Genomic DNA, 16,833 nt, shown 5'->3' with positions numbered 1-16,833 from the left:
TTATAGCGATACAAAATAGAAGGATAACATAGCTTCAGCCACAGGTAAAGCAGGTTGCAGATTTCGGTTCATTAGCAGAATACTAGCGAAATGCACTCAGTCTGCAAAGGAGATTATTGACGTAACGCTCGTGTGAGACGTCCTGGACTACTGGCCAAATATGTGGGACCCACATCAAGGGGGACTAAACGGGAGACGTTGAACGGATACAAAGAAGGGCAGCACAGTTGAGCACAGGCTATTTCGGTCTAAAGGAGAGTGTCATGAAGATGCCGAAAGAAGTGAACTGGCAAATGGCTGAAGATAAATGTAAACTATCCAGAGAATAACGTGAAATATATTCCTCTAACTTTCGAAACAAACACAAGTTTACTTCAACGGTTTTTTTATTTCTGGTGCTTTAAAAACTGTAAACCTGTGGATAAATAATCGTAAACAGCGTTTCTAATTTCAATTCAAAGCTGCTAATAGTTAATTATCCAGAGAAAAACTGGACGCGGCAATGCGGGGATCCTGACAACACAGGACACATACACTGAAACGCCAAAGAAACTGGTATAGACATGCGTATTCAAATACAGAGATATGTAAACAGGCAGAATACGGCGCTGCGGTCAGCAACGCCTATATAAGACAACAAGTGTTTGGCACAGTTGTTAGATCGGTTACTGCTGCTACGATGGCAGGTTATCAAGATTTAAGTGAGTTTGTTCAAATGGCTCTGAGCACTATGGGATTTAATCCATGAGGTCATCTGTCCCCTAGAACTTAGAACTAATTAAACCTAACTAATCTAAGGACACAACACACTTCCATTCCCGAGGAAGGATTCGAATCTGCGACCGTAGCGGTCGCCCGGGTCCAGACTGAAGCACCTAGAACCGCTCGGCCACACCGGCCGGCTAAGTGAGTTTGTACGTGATGTCATAGTCGGCGCTCGAGCGATGGGACACTGCATCTCCGAGGTAGCGATGAAGTGGGGATTTTCCCATAAGACCGTTTCACGAGTGTACCGAAAATATCAGGAATCCAGTAAAACATCAAATCTAAGACATCGCTGCGTCCGGAAAAAGATCCTGCAAGAACGGGACCATCGACGACTTAAGAGAAATGTTCAATTTGACAGAAATGCAACCCTTCCGCAAACTGCTGCAGATTTCAATGTTGGGCCATCATCAAGTGTCAGCGTGCGAACCGTTAACGAAACAGCATCGATTTGGGCTTTCGGCCCACACGGAGTGGCCGCGCGGTTTGAGGCGTCATATCACAGACTCGCGGCCCCTCCCGCCGGAGGTTCGAGTCCTCCTTCGGGCATGGGTGGTGTGTTGTTCTTAGTATAAGTTAGTTTAAGTAGTGTATAAGTCTACGGAGCGTTGACCCAAGCAGTTTGGTCCCTTAGGAATTCACATACATTTGAACATTTTGGGCTTTTAGAGCCTAAGGCCCACTCGTGTACCCTTGATGACTGCATGACACAAAGCTTTACGGCTCGCTTGGGCTCGTCAACACCGACATTAGACTGTTGATGACTGGAAACATGTTGCTTGGTCGGACGAGTCTCGTTTCAATCTATATGGACCGGATGGATGTGTACAGGTATGGAGACAAACTCATCAATCCATGCGCCCTGCATGTCAGCAAGGGACGTTTAAAGCTGGTGGAGGCTCTGTAATGGTGTGGGACGTGTGCAGTTGGAGTGATATGGGACCCCTGATACGTCTAGATACGACTCTGATAAGTGACACGTTCGTAAGCATCCTGTATGATCATCTGCACCATGTCCATTCTGCATTTCAACAGACTTGGGCAATTACAGCAGGACAATGCGACGCCCCACACGACCAGAATTGCCGCAGAGTGGCTCCAGGAACACTCTTCTGAGTTTAAACACTTCCGCTGGCCACCAAACTCCCCAGATATGACCATTACTGAGCATTTCTGGGATGCCTTGCAACGTGCTCTTCAGTAGAGATCTCCACCTCCTCGCACTCTTAACAGATTTATAGATAGCCCTGCAGGCATTAGTCGAGTCCATGCCGCGTCGTGTTGCGACACTTCTGCGTGTTCACGAGGGCCGTACATGGTAATAGGCAGGTGTACCAGTTTCTTCGGCTCTTCAGTGAACCATATTCTACGTAATTTGCCTCCGAGCACGCGTGACACATTATATGGACGCTGCACTTTCATGGGCCCCGCACAGCATTGCCCAGCAACATGTGCTATATATACCATATCTGAGAAGATGTTGCATATGATATGGGTCCTGCACTGTCAAGGACCCTGCACTGCACTGCTCGGTAGCAAGTGGTACATAAACCATTTCTTGGCAGACTTGTACGCGGTATGGACACTACAATGTCAGAGGCTCTGCACTGGGCTGCCCACTAGCATGTGCCGTGTACACCATCTCTGAGCGTATGTGGCACATGGTATGGTCCCACACTGTCAAGAACCTTGCACTGCTCTGCCCTGTAGCATGAGCAACGTACACTGCTTCTGAGCATATGTGGCATATGGTAAGAGCCCTGCGCTGGCAAGGGCCCTAGTTGCCACTACTATGTACTGTGCACACCTCCTCGGAGTGTATGTGACACATGATATGTTCTCCACAATGTACAGCCCAATAGGACGTGGTATCCAAACGGCTTCTGACCATTTGCGGCACCACGTGGTGTGGACCCCATACTGTCTGGACCTTGCACTGCACAACAGTTTCCCTGGGGAAAACTTACTTGTCATCAGTTCTGCATTACAAATCACAAAATTGCGTACGATTATGTGCATATGATTGTAGAGTTTATTAAAGCACTGAAAATAACAGGTTACTGTCGTAAGATTGGGCGCATTTACTAACCTTTTAAGGATACATTCTATTTCATTAAATCACAATTTATACGTTAGAAAATGCTACAGGTATTTTTACCATTATTGTGTTGAATATTATTTTCTATACATTGTTAAGAAAACTGGACTAAAACTCGTTTAGCCAGTCGGATGTTGCAGTGCATCAACCAGGTATACTTGCGGTGATATGACATGTTGATCAAGGTGCGAAAGTGTCTAAATACGAAGCCACAATTGCGTCGAAATCCGTAGCTAGTAAGATTTAAACATTAAACAATAATGAGTGGAGAAAATTTAGTAACAGAATACCGTTTGTTCTCCACAAAAAAATAAGTTTTAAACATTAAACAAGAATGAGTGGAGAACATTTTGTAACAGAATACCTTTTGTTCTCCACAAAAAATTTCACACCTGACGCTTCCGATTTCCAGCACTGCAGGAGCGATAAGATTTGTTTGTTGATATTCCTCGCAGTTCAGTGCTACAGCCGCAACAAGCTCCCGATTATCCGTGTTAATCCCCGCGTGATACTTCACGGATAACTTGAAAACAAAGATAATACAAAAAGCACTTTTTTCTGACAATTGCCATTTCCTGTACTTACTAAACATGCTACATGCGGAATCTGACAGCCCACGGTATTACTTACGTGTTATCCGCCATAAAGTGACAACTTGTTTATAAAGTTACATTAAAAACATTGTATTTTGTATCACTTGCTTTCATTTACTTTCGGAAAATAATCATGCAATTGTTTATTTGTTTCTCATCCATATTTTACATTTTCTGGAGAGTGAAAACCTACCTATAAACAAATACATTTAGTCCTGCATATTTTAGTAACAGATCAACACATTTCTTCGCCTCGATGTGGCGATAACAGGTTCTTCAATCGCCTCGTCTTCGTTCTCTTCTTCTGTCGAATTCACTTCGCTAACTACAGGATGGTTATAAGTAAACTTACGGTACTTGAGAAAGCCTCGATGAAAAACGTGTGATCATAGGACAACGAACGCCTATTTGTAAAGACATTTGGAAGAGACAACGTATACACCCCAGAAAGAACCAAATTTTAATTTCCACATAAAATGGTAACATTTGGTAATCGCGAACCATGTTTTCGTTCCAGATTACCGGCGTTGCTCAGTGTGACGACAGTCTGCAATCGCACTAGAGATTTGCATAACTGTTCGCAGCACTTTTCGATCGGTGGACCAGGGAATGTTCATCTATCGTGACACGGCTAATGCACTGGTTAAGGGTGGATACGTCTGAGGGTGTGAGCAGTGTCAAGGGCACCTTCCTGTTGCCCATCGCGCTGTGAACTGTTGTTTTAGACGGCAAAATGTGTGGAAATTAACGTCTGAAATGTTTTCCTCTGCCAGCCAGTGGTTTCGATGCTGGGTGTCGCGGTTCTGACGTCCCCGAGCCGCGGGTGACTTCGCAGGGCGCCACGTTTTTGCACCATTACGGAAGAAGCTTTTAGGCACCTTTGAGCCAGTTTTCAAACTTACGCGCTGCAATGGGAAACAATCACAGGGTTCCGAAAAGGTGCTCCTTTAATTTTGTTACGCAGCGTATAACTAACGTGTTCCGTGCTTCGTAACTGGATTGCGTCCGTTGCGTGTACACATTTTTCTCGCCTTTTTAAGTTTCCACGATTGAACAAATCACAGTTTACTCCGTCAGACATGTAAATGTTCAGTGCTCCGTCGCTGGACTGCGTCAGTACCGTAGCACACGCACTTTTCGTTTCACATTTTCACCTTGTGATTTGGTACATCTACATCTACAGGATACTCAGGAGATGCCTGGCAGAGGCTTCGTCGAACCACAATCACAATAATTCTCTATTATTCCCCTCTCGAATAGCGCGCGGAAAAAAATCTATATCTTTCTGTGCTAGCTCTGATTTCCCTTATTTTATTAAGATGATCGTTTCTCCCTATGTAGGTCGACGTCAACAAAATATTTTCGCATTCGGAGGAGAAAGCTGGTGACTGAAACTTCGAGAGAAGATTCTGCCACAACGAAGAAGGCTTTTTTTTAAATGGCTGTCGTCCTAAATCTTGTATCGTGCCCGTGACACTCTCTCCCCTACTTCGCGAAAATACAGTTCAGTAGTCACTTTGTTCCCAGCTTGAAGTCATTACAAAAAGCTAACAGTCATAGACTAACGATGAGCTTGGATAATAAATAATGCCCTGATTCACTCTGTATAACGGGTTACATCTTGATGTGACTCATATTACAAACAATCATAATCATCAATATAGGAAGCAGTTTACTAACTAACTAACGACTGATAAGGTAGTAAAATCAGTACCCTTACATAAGTCACATACACAGGGGTTTAACTATTAAGGCTCCAAACGAACGGGTGATATGAACATTGAAACAAGCAAACAATACTAACATAGGACCTTAAGCCTTTGGGTTTCTCAATATGCCGTGTCCACAACGTGCAGTCATACCAAAGTTACAACACTGTCAATGTTTTGGACGGTGTTACTAGTGGTGAAAGGATGCATTGGAAGCACGATGGTCACCGGAGCGCTTTGGTATGGCTGTTGGGGAATGCTAACTTCAAACCTTTCGTGACCAGAGGGACATCCGTGTCTCACAAAATTATTTCCCCGAGTTCACAGGGATATGAAAGTCTGACGCCTGTGTTGCGCTGCGATCTAGCGTTAACTGTATCAACTATTTGGAGCCAACAAGCTCATTGTTTGGGATATGTTGCGCAAGGTTTTGCTTAATTGTTTCATTTTTCCATTGTGCATTTTGCGTTTTGAGGGTTTTATTTCATCATTTTTCCTGTCAGTAATAAACTGAGTTAAGATACATGTGTCTGTCTTTTTTACCTTGTTTGCTACAAATATACAGCTTTGTGTACATGTTTATTTACAAAATACTTTCAAATTTGTGCCTTTTGTTCACATTTGTATCTAAATTTTTACATTTATGCATTTTATTTGTTGCTGTAATCTAGCTTTGTTTCCCTTGATTTGATATGAAACGGAAACTTACTTTTTTTCTTTTTACGGATCCTAATCTGTAGTAAATAAAAAAAAATTAAAGTGGGATGTATCTTATGACGTCCCGCTGGACTCTAGGGGAAATGAATTTAAGAAACCGCTTATTCCACTTTGAGTCCACAGGACATAAAACGTCTGATTTAAAATAATAATAAAACTACAAACAGCAATCGAAATGGCCTTACTCAGTATCCATTCTAAAAGCATGGAACTAATTTTTATAGTAATATCTATAATTGTAATTAACTCCGTCACGAAAGGTTTTAGATGGCCTTTTTGCGGAGGATGCTGGGAGCAGAAGTTTGCGGTAGGTAGCAGTTTGGCTGCTGGGATAAGTTCCACCTCCTCTCAGAGCAGGCAGATTAGAGATTACTGTATAGCTAGAAGCGAATATGTGGCGGGTTAATGCATTACAGAAGTGACACGAAAGTCGATGGCGAGCTCCGTAACCACTCGAAGTTAGCCAATTTTCACACATAAGAAATAAAGGTTAATGTTTGATTAATGCGAAGATGAGGGAATCCCCGACTGTGTACACTCGAACATGAGACTGTGGTAAGTTCATGTTATTACATGACACTCTAAAAGTTTGCAGCTACGTCTCCAAGGCGCATTTAATGTTTCTCCCATTTTTGATGCCGTTTCGTGACGAATATTTTTCTTCCCCTTTAAATACACAGTGATGACTGAGACCCTGAATTTGACTCTATCTCGTGTGCTTCTCTTTCAGATAAGGTTTTTCATTACTAAACACATTCCAAAAGCATCATATAATTGTTCCAGATTTCTTAGCATTTGATTGTACGCGACCATTAGTTGCCAATCCTGTGGGAAGAAAAAACCGTATTAATGTACCTGGGTCATTTCATTGTGAATCTTGCCCAACAGATTTCTGTAGCATGCTAGAATTTAAAATGTAGTTACCAGTGTCACAAGTATAATACATGATTATGCAATAAATTAAAAAATAGAAAATAAAACTGAACAAATGGTATTGTAATGGCGCTCAAGTTGAACAGGAAATACTGTAAGAAAAAGTTAATTCTCATCAATAGAAGAAGTGATAGACAGTCCTGTGGTTGGGGATGTGCCGTTTGTATACATAAATTAGTTGTGATGTTCCTCTCCATTTAATGAACATGTTACTATATCACATTTTTCTATGAATCATTTTTCACAGCCAGTTTTGGTAACTTGATATGGTACCAGTAGTAGCAATTGACCTAAGGGACAGTGAAAATGCTTTTTCTTAACAGGGCTGGACTAAAGGGAATGGAATTTCATGCACTCAAGACGTGGATGAGTGTTCAAGTAGTAGCCCAGCATGTTCCAGGGATCCACCTGTACCATGCATTAATGTGCCAGGGTCATTTCATTGCGGATCTTGCCCAACAGGTTTGTGCTGGATGCTATAATTTCAAATGTAGTTAACAACATCACAAGTATTATACACAATTATGCAATAACTATTACAAGTTTAGTATGAGGTTCTGAAATAGTTACAGAATTGCCTCACACCTGCTTTATATGCTAGTTGTTTATGTTAGCTGTTATGTCCCACTTGTCTTTTTTTATGGGAATGCAAGAAAATTGAAAATCTCTGTCTTAATTGGCTATTGCAAAAACTAGCTATATCATTTTCTGAAAGATCTTGGGTGTGTACATTCATTACAAGTTGTTATGCAAAAGCCGGGAGTCATTTGCGTTGAAATTATTATAAACATCTATGTAGTTCTTATATCCCTATAAACAAAACTGAGGAAGAGCAACCATTTATCTACCTCATTGACGTGTGGTGTACAGGCACATTTAACGACATAGAATAGGATTAGCTTGTGAATAAACTCTCATTGTCTCCCTAGTTTAAAAATTCTCTCTCTCTCTCTCTCTCTCTCTCTCTCTCTCTCTCTCTCTCTCTCTCTCTCACACACACACACACACACACACATGTTAGAGGCTGGTCTTGATCTTAAACTGCAAAAATTGGTCCAACTTATACTGACAATGTATCACCTCTCAAAGGAACAACCAGCAGTAGTTGTGAAGTACAAACAGTAGACCTGATTGTGACCATAAAATGAGTAACGTGTATTTTGATATATAGAAACTTATTGTTGTCTCAAGCAATGTGTCAAACTTTAACTCTATGGTTAAAAGGCAAATCTGTGGCCAAATGAAAGTGCTGGCAGGTCGACAGACACACAAACAAACACAAACATACACACAAAATTCAAGCTTTCGCAGCAAACTGTTGCCTCATCAGGAAAGAAGGAAGGAGAGGGAAAGACGAAAGGATGTGGGTTTTAAGGGAGAGGGTAAGGAGTCATTCCAATCCCGGGAGCGGAAAGACTTACCTTAGGGGGAAAAAAGGATGGGTATACACTCGCATACACACGCATATCCATCCACACATATACAGACACAAGCAGACATATTTAAAGACCTTTTTTGGAACTGGTATAGGGACTGATGGAAAGAAGGGTTGCAGCCAGAGATGGGAACTTTAAGTGTGAGGCCTTTGGGGGTTATGTCAAATGTCAGACGAGCCTGAGAAAATAAAATATGCGAGCGTAATCTGGCTAGGGTGAAGGCATGTTTGCGGAGGGAATGTAAATAAAACTTAATGGGGTCGTTGTGGGGGTGTTGTGAGGGTGACATGGTATTAGAAGGTGGAAAGTGTAACATGAGGTTGAAATGAAAATGAAAGATAAAAATATATGGGGAGAGATAAGGGTGAACTAGAAAGTAACTGGAGATCTGGTATGAAAAAAGGCGAAAAAGTGTTGGTTAAGTTGATCCTGTGGTGAACTTGGGTTGGTAGACAGCGATGTGCATGAAGGTTAGGTGGTTGTGTTGCCGCTGAAACACGTTAAAGGACGGAGAAATTCGGGAAAATTTCGAAAAAACGTGTAAATGTATTAAAAGGAGTGGTGTTGTGGTGAAAGATTACGAAAATGGGGCTAACAATTGTCTGACGAAGAAATAATGACGTTAAAACCTGTGAGGAGCGGCTAAAAATGATCAGTGATGTGCGAAAAACGGAAGTGGAAATAAAGTGAAAGTTATTAGAACTAGCCGAAATGGTTGTTTAATACGTGAAAGCAGCTGTTATTGAACTAGAAACGGTGGGTTTTATAGCAGCGGTAGTGTTGAAAGCGGAAAATAAAAATTTTTTTGGTTATGATTTGGAAGTGGGTTACATATTATTGAGTATATATAGGCGGAATAAAATTGTATTACGGTAAAAAGGGGAAAGTGAATACAACGTGAGATGATGTGACTTACCATACGAAAGCAGGTCTATAGACACACAAACAAACACAATCATACACACAAAATTCTAGCTTTCACAACCAACGGTTGCTTCATCAGGAAAGAGGGAAGGAGAGGGAAAGACGAAAGGATGTGGGTTTTAAGGGAGAGGGTAAGGAGTCATTCCAATCCCGGGAGCGGAAAGACTTACCTTAGGGGGAAAAAAGGACAGGTATACACTCGCACACACACCCATATCCAACCACACATACACAGACACCCTCTCCTTCCCTCTTTCCTGATGAAGCAACCGTTGTTTGCGAAAGCTAGAATTTTGTGTGTATGATTGTGTTTGTTTGTGTGTCTATCGACCTGCCAGCGCTTTCGTATGGTAAGTCACATCATCTTTTATATATATTCATCAGGAAAGAGGGAAGAGAGGGAAAGACGAAAGGATGTGGGTTTTACGGGAGAGGATAAGAAGTCATTCCAATCCCGGGAGTGGAAAGACTTACCTTAGGGGGAAAAAAGGACAGGTATACACTTGCACACACACACACATATCCATCCACACATATACAGACACAAGCAGACATTTGTAAAGGCAAAGAGTTTGGGCAGAGATGTCAGTCGAGGCGGAAGTACAGAGGCAAAGATGTTAGTGATTGACAGGTGAGGTATGAGCGGCGCAACTTGAAATTAGCGGAGGTTGAGGGCTGGTGGGTAACGGGAAGAGAGGATATACTGAAGGGCAAGTTCCCATCTCCGGAGTTCTGACAGGTTGGTGTTAGTGGGAAACATCCAGATAACCCGGACGGTGTAATACTGTGCCGTGCACCAAGGCATGTTTAGCCACAGGGTGATCCTCATTACCAACAAACACTGTCTGCCTGTGTCCATTCATGCGAATGGACTGTTTGTTGCTGGTCGTTCCCACATAGAAAGCTTCACAGTGTAGGCAGGTCAGTTGGTAAATCACGTGGGTGCTTTCACACGTGGCTCTGCCTTTGATCGTGTACACCTTCCGGGTTACAGGACGGGAGTAGGTGGTGGTGGGAGGGTGCATGGGACAGGTTTTACACTGGGATCGGTTACAAGGGTAGGAGCCAGACGGTAGGGAAGGTGGTTTGGGGATTTCATAGGGATGAACCAAAAGGTTACGAAGGTTAGGTGGACGGCGGAAAGACACTCTTGGTGGAGTGGGGAGGATTTCATGAAGGATGGATCTCATTTCAGGGCAGGATTTGAGGAAGTCGTATCCCTGCTGGAGAGCCACATTCAGAGTCTGATCCAGTCCCGGAAAGTATCCTGTCACAAGTGGGGCACTTTTGGGGTTCTTCTATGGGAGGTTCTGAGTTTGAGGGGATGAGGAAGTGGCTCTGGTAATTTGGAACAGAAGGCAAATGTCTGCTTGTGTCTGTATATGTGCAGATGGATATGTGTGTGTGTGTGCGAGTGTATACCTGTCCTTTTTTCCCCCTAAGGTAAGTCTTTCCGCTCCCGGGATTGGAATGTCTCCTTACCCTCTCCCTTAAAACCCACATCCTTTCGTCTTTCCCTCTCCTTCCCTCTTTCATGATGAAGCAACCATGGGTTGTGAAAGCTTGAATTTTGTGTGTGTGTTTGTGTTTATTTGTGTGTCTATCAACACTATCAACATACCAACGCTTTCGTTTGGTAAGTTACATCATCCTTGTATATATATATTTGGAGCTGTTATAGTTTTCAGTATGACTTTATAAATCAGTAATTTTATATTAATTGTTGGTTTTATGGAGTTATCTTGCAATGTTCATTTTAGGCTACACTGGAAATGGGTTTTATTGTCTGGACGTTAATGAATGTGAGCAAAATAATGGAGGATGCAGTCTTCAACCCTATGTGCAATGTATCAACACAAAGGTAAGATCTTCTTGATTTAATAAAATTCTTTTTCTCATATTGCAAACAAGATATTTTAAGATTGTGAAAGTATTTATTGTTAGCCCAGTAACTTTAAACAGGAAACTACAAATTAAAACTAAAGACTTCTGAGAAGAATGAGCTCATGCACCATTTTCTGTAGTTCTCTATCTGAAGCAACACTTGTGTAATGTGAAAGAAGCCAGTAACATCAATAGCAGAGAGAACAATGATACAAACTACATTTATATGCTGTACTGAAAACTGCCATCAATTCAAATACATGAGACTAACTAAAAAAGGAAAGGCAATTTGGCCATTTTTACAAATGAAACTTGTTACTGGCAAAACAGCTTTGTAAGTAACATCATTTGTCTGCATAATCTCCCTCAAGCCATTTGCACTTTACCCATCTCTTAATAAGCTTCGTAGTTCAGTGCTGGAAGAAACATTGCAGCATTGTGCTCATGCACTGCTGCATCGACCTTGCAGCCTTGCCATTTGACAAAAACTTAGTTTCAGCAGGTGATCTTTCATCAGATCGTAAAGACAAAAATTACTTGGAGGTAAGTCAGAACCATACAATGGATGCCCCAGGAGCTCAAAAGCAAGATTTTGGATACATTGGATTGTTTTTTCAGCAGTATGAGGGTGGTCGTATTCCTGAAGTAAAAGCACACCTTCTGTAAACTTCTCTTATCCTTCATATCTCAAAACACTTCCTGCAGAAGCTTGGTTCTTGAATGTCTCTTGCTGCAGGGAAAGATGGATGTTTTCACAACGTGCTCTGCAGCTTACTCTGTGGTTTGTAGTGATGGTCCCATGTCTCAGCAATGATTACTATGTGACTGAATCTGTTTGTTTGACAGTTGACATAGTACCCAATAAACACAAATTTTTAATAAATAAAAGGTTCATGTGTTTTACTCTCAACTAATGCACAATTATGGCATGATAATTGTTATGAATCATTCACTCAGCTCTATCAATGTTCCTGTCCATTTTCAAAGTGGATGACCTATCTGAACACTCTTTGTTGCAGACAGGTACACTTCCACATAAAAAGTGCTCTATGTACTTGTAAATTTTTTGTTTGCACTGACAGCCATCACAATACTACAGTTGCATTCTGCAAATAATTTCAGCATCTTTAATGCCTTCAGAGTACAGGACACTAAATCCTCCCTCTCATTGCTTCCTTGGTGCGTAGGGACATTGGGGCTCTTACAGTAAAATGGTCTGAAATCAGTAAGAATTCAGCTATTTACTGAACGAGTACAGCTAAAGCATGATAGTGAAATGTAGAAATGTCATTGTTGAGTCAGTGTTGTCAACCTATGGTCCAGGAAACAGATTATCTTTATTCAGTGGTTTGCCCTTCCATTTAAGTTAGATTGGTTACAGGTAGGACCTACATGATTGAAAATTAGTATCTAACCATTATAAATTTTCCCGAAACTTTGGGAACATTCAAGCAATAAAATGTAGAACAGAAATAGATACTCATATTAAATTTCCAAGGATATCCAAATTGACTGAAGCAGTATCTATCATATGCCTGTGATTCATTTATTCATACATCATGCTCTGTAACCCCTATCAAGAGAACCATCAGGGAGGTGGAAGAAATCAAGTTGTATGTTAATTGACAGATGCAGCCACTAAAGATTTTCTGTAAAGTATACTAACAGCAAATTACGATGATTGCTGATGTATTCACACTGGTAATTGTGTGAATTACTTGTAGATTACTACATATATGAAAGTTGGGAGAAAAGCCACTCCATTTGATCTTACGTTACTCAACTGCTGAACTGCTGTTTTATGTTGTACATCAAACAAAAATCTTATATAACTTTACACAGCCCACTGTATGTTGTCTGTATTCTGGCCAAGTCAAGATCTTTAACATGAATGTTATGCAGAAATTACATTGCTGTGGTCAAATATTCAAATGATAAGTTATGGGAGAAGCATTGTTTTACTTCATTTCAATTTTCCACCTGTCATGTCCTGTTGTATTTATTTATTTAATTTGGTGAATATTGCGATAATGTAAAATATTTCCATGCAGTATGGAATCTGCTCCATACATGAGGTAGTTGTGTGGTAGTGGCCTGCTTTGAAGCATATCGAATCATCTTGGCCAAAAACCTAATACAATTGTGTAGAAATAACTGGGAAGCAATTTTTATGTGGATATTTAAATACTGATATGATCTCAAAAGGTTCAGGTCAAAGGCACTAGTTGCAGATTTCCAGTTATAGTTTGATCCCGCAGTAACACGCCCAACGAGAGTAGGATTTAGTGCAAAACACAACTGTATCTCATTATGTAGATGTAAGCCCCATAATATATGGTTTATATGATTATGATGATTAAATGTCAGCAATGAAGCATCCTCATCAGTCAGATTTAAGCAATAAGAGAAACATTCTGTCATAAGTACCAACTCAAGTTACACTATTCAGAGGGAATTTGCAAATGAACAGTGGAAAGAAGTTTACCAAGGACCAAAGCAGATGAGAAATTTAGTTCTTTTCTAAGAATGTTCTTGTTTTTCTTTACCATGACTCACATGGGAAAAAGGATGGCCACTAGCTGGGATCAAAATAAGTTGTAGCAGGAAAAGGGAGCTTTATTAAATGCAGAGAGCTGCTCTAATGAAGAATTAAAGGGGACAAAAACAGTACAGTATTTCAAAATTCTTTATTGTTTGGAGAATTGTTCGCCATGAAATGAATAAACACACTAAAGCAAATGATATTCAACTCCCTGATATATGTTTTCCGTTGTTTCCCTAAATTACTTCATGGAAATGCTGGGAGGTTACTACTACAAGGCAGTGGCCATCTACCTATCCCATCCCTGTCAATACCACAAACATACCCAATATCCTTGTAAAACTACTACTACTTTAGCAAGGGACATATGATATTAAATTAAATTAGTGGCTAATCAGTTCAAGAAGTTATTTGTAACTGTAGCTGATAACACAGAAACAAAACATGGACTATCAAAAGGAGATGCATTAGACTTATTCAGACAAGCATTGCAAATACAACTACCAGGCATCAGTTTTGTAAATCATCTATAAGATGATCTCAAAAATCATTAAGTCACTGGAACTTCAACCAAAGTACTAATATATAATGTTTACTTGGTAATCGTCATAACTATTTGATAAATCAGGGTGTGTTTACTAAACCTGAATTATACAGTAGTGGTACCCATTTCTAAAAGTGGAGCAAAGCAAGTAACCTCCAATTATAGATCTACTACTTTAGCAAGGGACATATGATATTAAATTAAATTAGTGGCTAATCAGTTCAAGAAATTATTTGTAACTGTAGCTGATAACACAGAAACAAAACATGGACTATCAAAAGGAGATGCATTAGACTTATTCAGACAAGCATTGCAAATACAACTACCAGGCATCAGTTTTGTAAATCATCTATAAGATGATCTCAAAAATCATTAAGTCACTGGAACTTCAACCAAAGTACTAATATATAATGTTTACTTGGTAATCGTCATAACTATTTGATAAATCAGGGTGTGTTTACTAAACCTGAATTATACAGTAGTGGTACCCATTTCTAAAAGTGGAGCAAAGCAAGTAACCTCCAATTATAGATCTATCACCTTCCTTCCCATGTTGTTAATTTTTTTAGAGAAGGTAGCTTACAACAGCCTATTGAACCACCTCTCTGGAAATAACATTTTAACAGCACTTCAGTTTGGCTTCTGTAAATGCTTCTTTACTGAGAAAACAATATATGATATGAACAGTCAGTATTGGTAGAAGAAAAATTACCCTGTTAACATTTTCTGTGATGTTGACAAGGCCTGTGATTGTTTGCATCATAAAATATACTGTGGAAACTACAGTTGTATGTTTCCCTTTTAAATATAAAGTCATTTCAGAACCATGGAAAACTCAGGGTAACATTAACATATTATGCAACAAAAATAAGATGAAATTTGAGTGGACAGACACTGAAAATGGTTCTTGCAAGATTCGATTCTCAGCTCACTTGTCTTCTTGGCCTGTGTAAATGATTTACCTCTGACATTGGAGGACTATTCTAAACCTGAGATGTTTGCTGTTGACACAAGTATACTGAAAAGGGCATAGACAAATCCATATCCAACACATCTAGGAAAATAATTTAACAGGATTAAAAGTGATTAACACCCACCACCTTAATTTGTAATCTTACAAAAAATATTATGTTATTCAAAACAAATAAAAATGACTTATACATTGGCTGGTGCTTCATATATGAAATTCCTGGGCACCCAGATGGATAGTAAAGTGAGGCACTCAGGTGGATAGTAAAGTGAGGCAGCACTAGCACATAGATAAGTTAGCTTAACCAAAAAATCAATTCTGCCAGCTTTGAACCTGGTGGAGGTAGCCAGCAGTAGTTGCTTCTGTGCCTGTTAATGCACCTACATCTACAACTACATCTAAATCCATACCGAGCAAACCACTGTTATGTGCATGGCAGAGAGTATGCCCGAGGGTATCAGTTACTAGAATTTTTTTCTGTTCCATTCAGTGTGGGAATAATGATTGTTTAAATGCCTCAGTTCATGCTGTAGTTAATCTGATCTTGTTCTCATGATCACTATGGGAGCAGCATCTAGGGGGATTACAGTATCTTCCTAGAGCCATCATTGAAAGCCAGTTCCTGAAACTTTTTTAGTAGGCTTTGTTGGGATAGCTTATGTCTGTCTTCAAGAGCCTGCCAGTTCATTTCTTCAGCATCACTGTGACACTGTCAAACAAATCTGTGACCATTTGTGGTGCCCTTCTATATATACGTTCAGTATCCTCTGTTAGTCATATTTGGTACAGGTCACCCACACTAGGATGGGCCACACAAGTGATTTGTAGGCAATTGCCTTTGTAGACTCCTTGCATTTCCCTAGTATTCTACCATTAAACTGAAGTCTTACTATGTGCTTTACCCATGACCGAGCTTATGTGATCATTATGTTTCATGTTCCTTCAAAGTGTTAACACTCTGGTATTTGTGTGAGTTGACTGATTCCAAATGTGCTTCGTTGATATTATAGTCATAGGATACTATTTTTTTTTTTTTAATTTTCTGGAGGGCAAAGTTTCACATTTTGTAATATTTAAAGCAAGCTGCCAATCTTTGCACTACTTTGAAACCTTATCAAGATCTGACTGAATATTTATGCAGCTTCTTTCAAACATTTCTTCATTATACATAACTACACCCTCTGCAAAAAGTCTGAGGTTTATGTTAATATTGTCCGCAAGATCATTAACATACAACATGATCAGCAAAGGACCTAACACACTTCCCTGGGTCACACTCAAAGTTATTTCTACACCTATCAGTGACTCTCTATCCAAGATAACTTGCTGCGTCTTTTTTACCAAAATGTCCTCTACCCAGTCACAAATTTCACTTGATACTCCATACAATTGAACTTTTGATAATAAGCCTAGGTGTGGTACTGAGTGAAATCCTTTTAGGAAATCAAGAAATACTGCATCTATATGACTGCCTCGACCCATGTCTTAGATGTCATGTGATAGAAACATGAGTTTGATTTAATGAGATCAACGTGTTTGGAATCTGTGGAGGTTGGCAATGAGAAGGTCATCTTGTTCAAGATATCTCATTGTATTTGAGCTCAGAATATATTCTAAGATTGAACAAGAAATGAATGTCTAGGATATTGAATGATAGTTTTGTGCATCACTTCTGCTACCCTTTTTGTAGACAGGTATCACTGCTGGCCACAGTTTTT

General features: G+C 40.1%; 1 protein-coding gene across 1 annotated transcript in view; it reads left to right on the top strand.

The window, feature by feature from the left end:
- LOC126419763 (cubilin-like) overlaps positions 1 to 16,833 on the top strand; it is a 753,686-nt gene that overhangs the window by 85,721 nt on the left and 651,132 nt on the right. The window contains exons 9-10 of the mRNA XM_050086938.1: positions 7,139 to 7,277; positions 10,936 to 11,036. Of these exons, the coding sequence (XP_049942895.1) occupies positions 7,139 to 7,277; positions 10,936 to 11,036 (240 nt within the window). The remainder of the gene's footprint in view (positions 1 to 7,138; positions 7,278 to 10,935; positions 11,037 to 16,833) is intronic.

The sequence above is a fragment of the Schistocerca serialis genome, chromosome 9 (genome assembly GCF_023864345.2).
Source record: "Schistocerca serialis cubense isolate TAMUIC-IGC-003099 chromosome 9, iqSchSeri2.2, whole genome shotgun sequence".
NCBI classification, from domain to species: domain Eukaryota; kingdom Metazoa; phylum Arthropoda; class Insecta; order Orthoptera; family Acrididae; genus Schistocerca; species Schistocerca serialis.
Note: the sequence above shows the minus strand (reverse complement) of the source record. Positions and strands in the feature narration are given on the sequence as shown.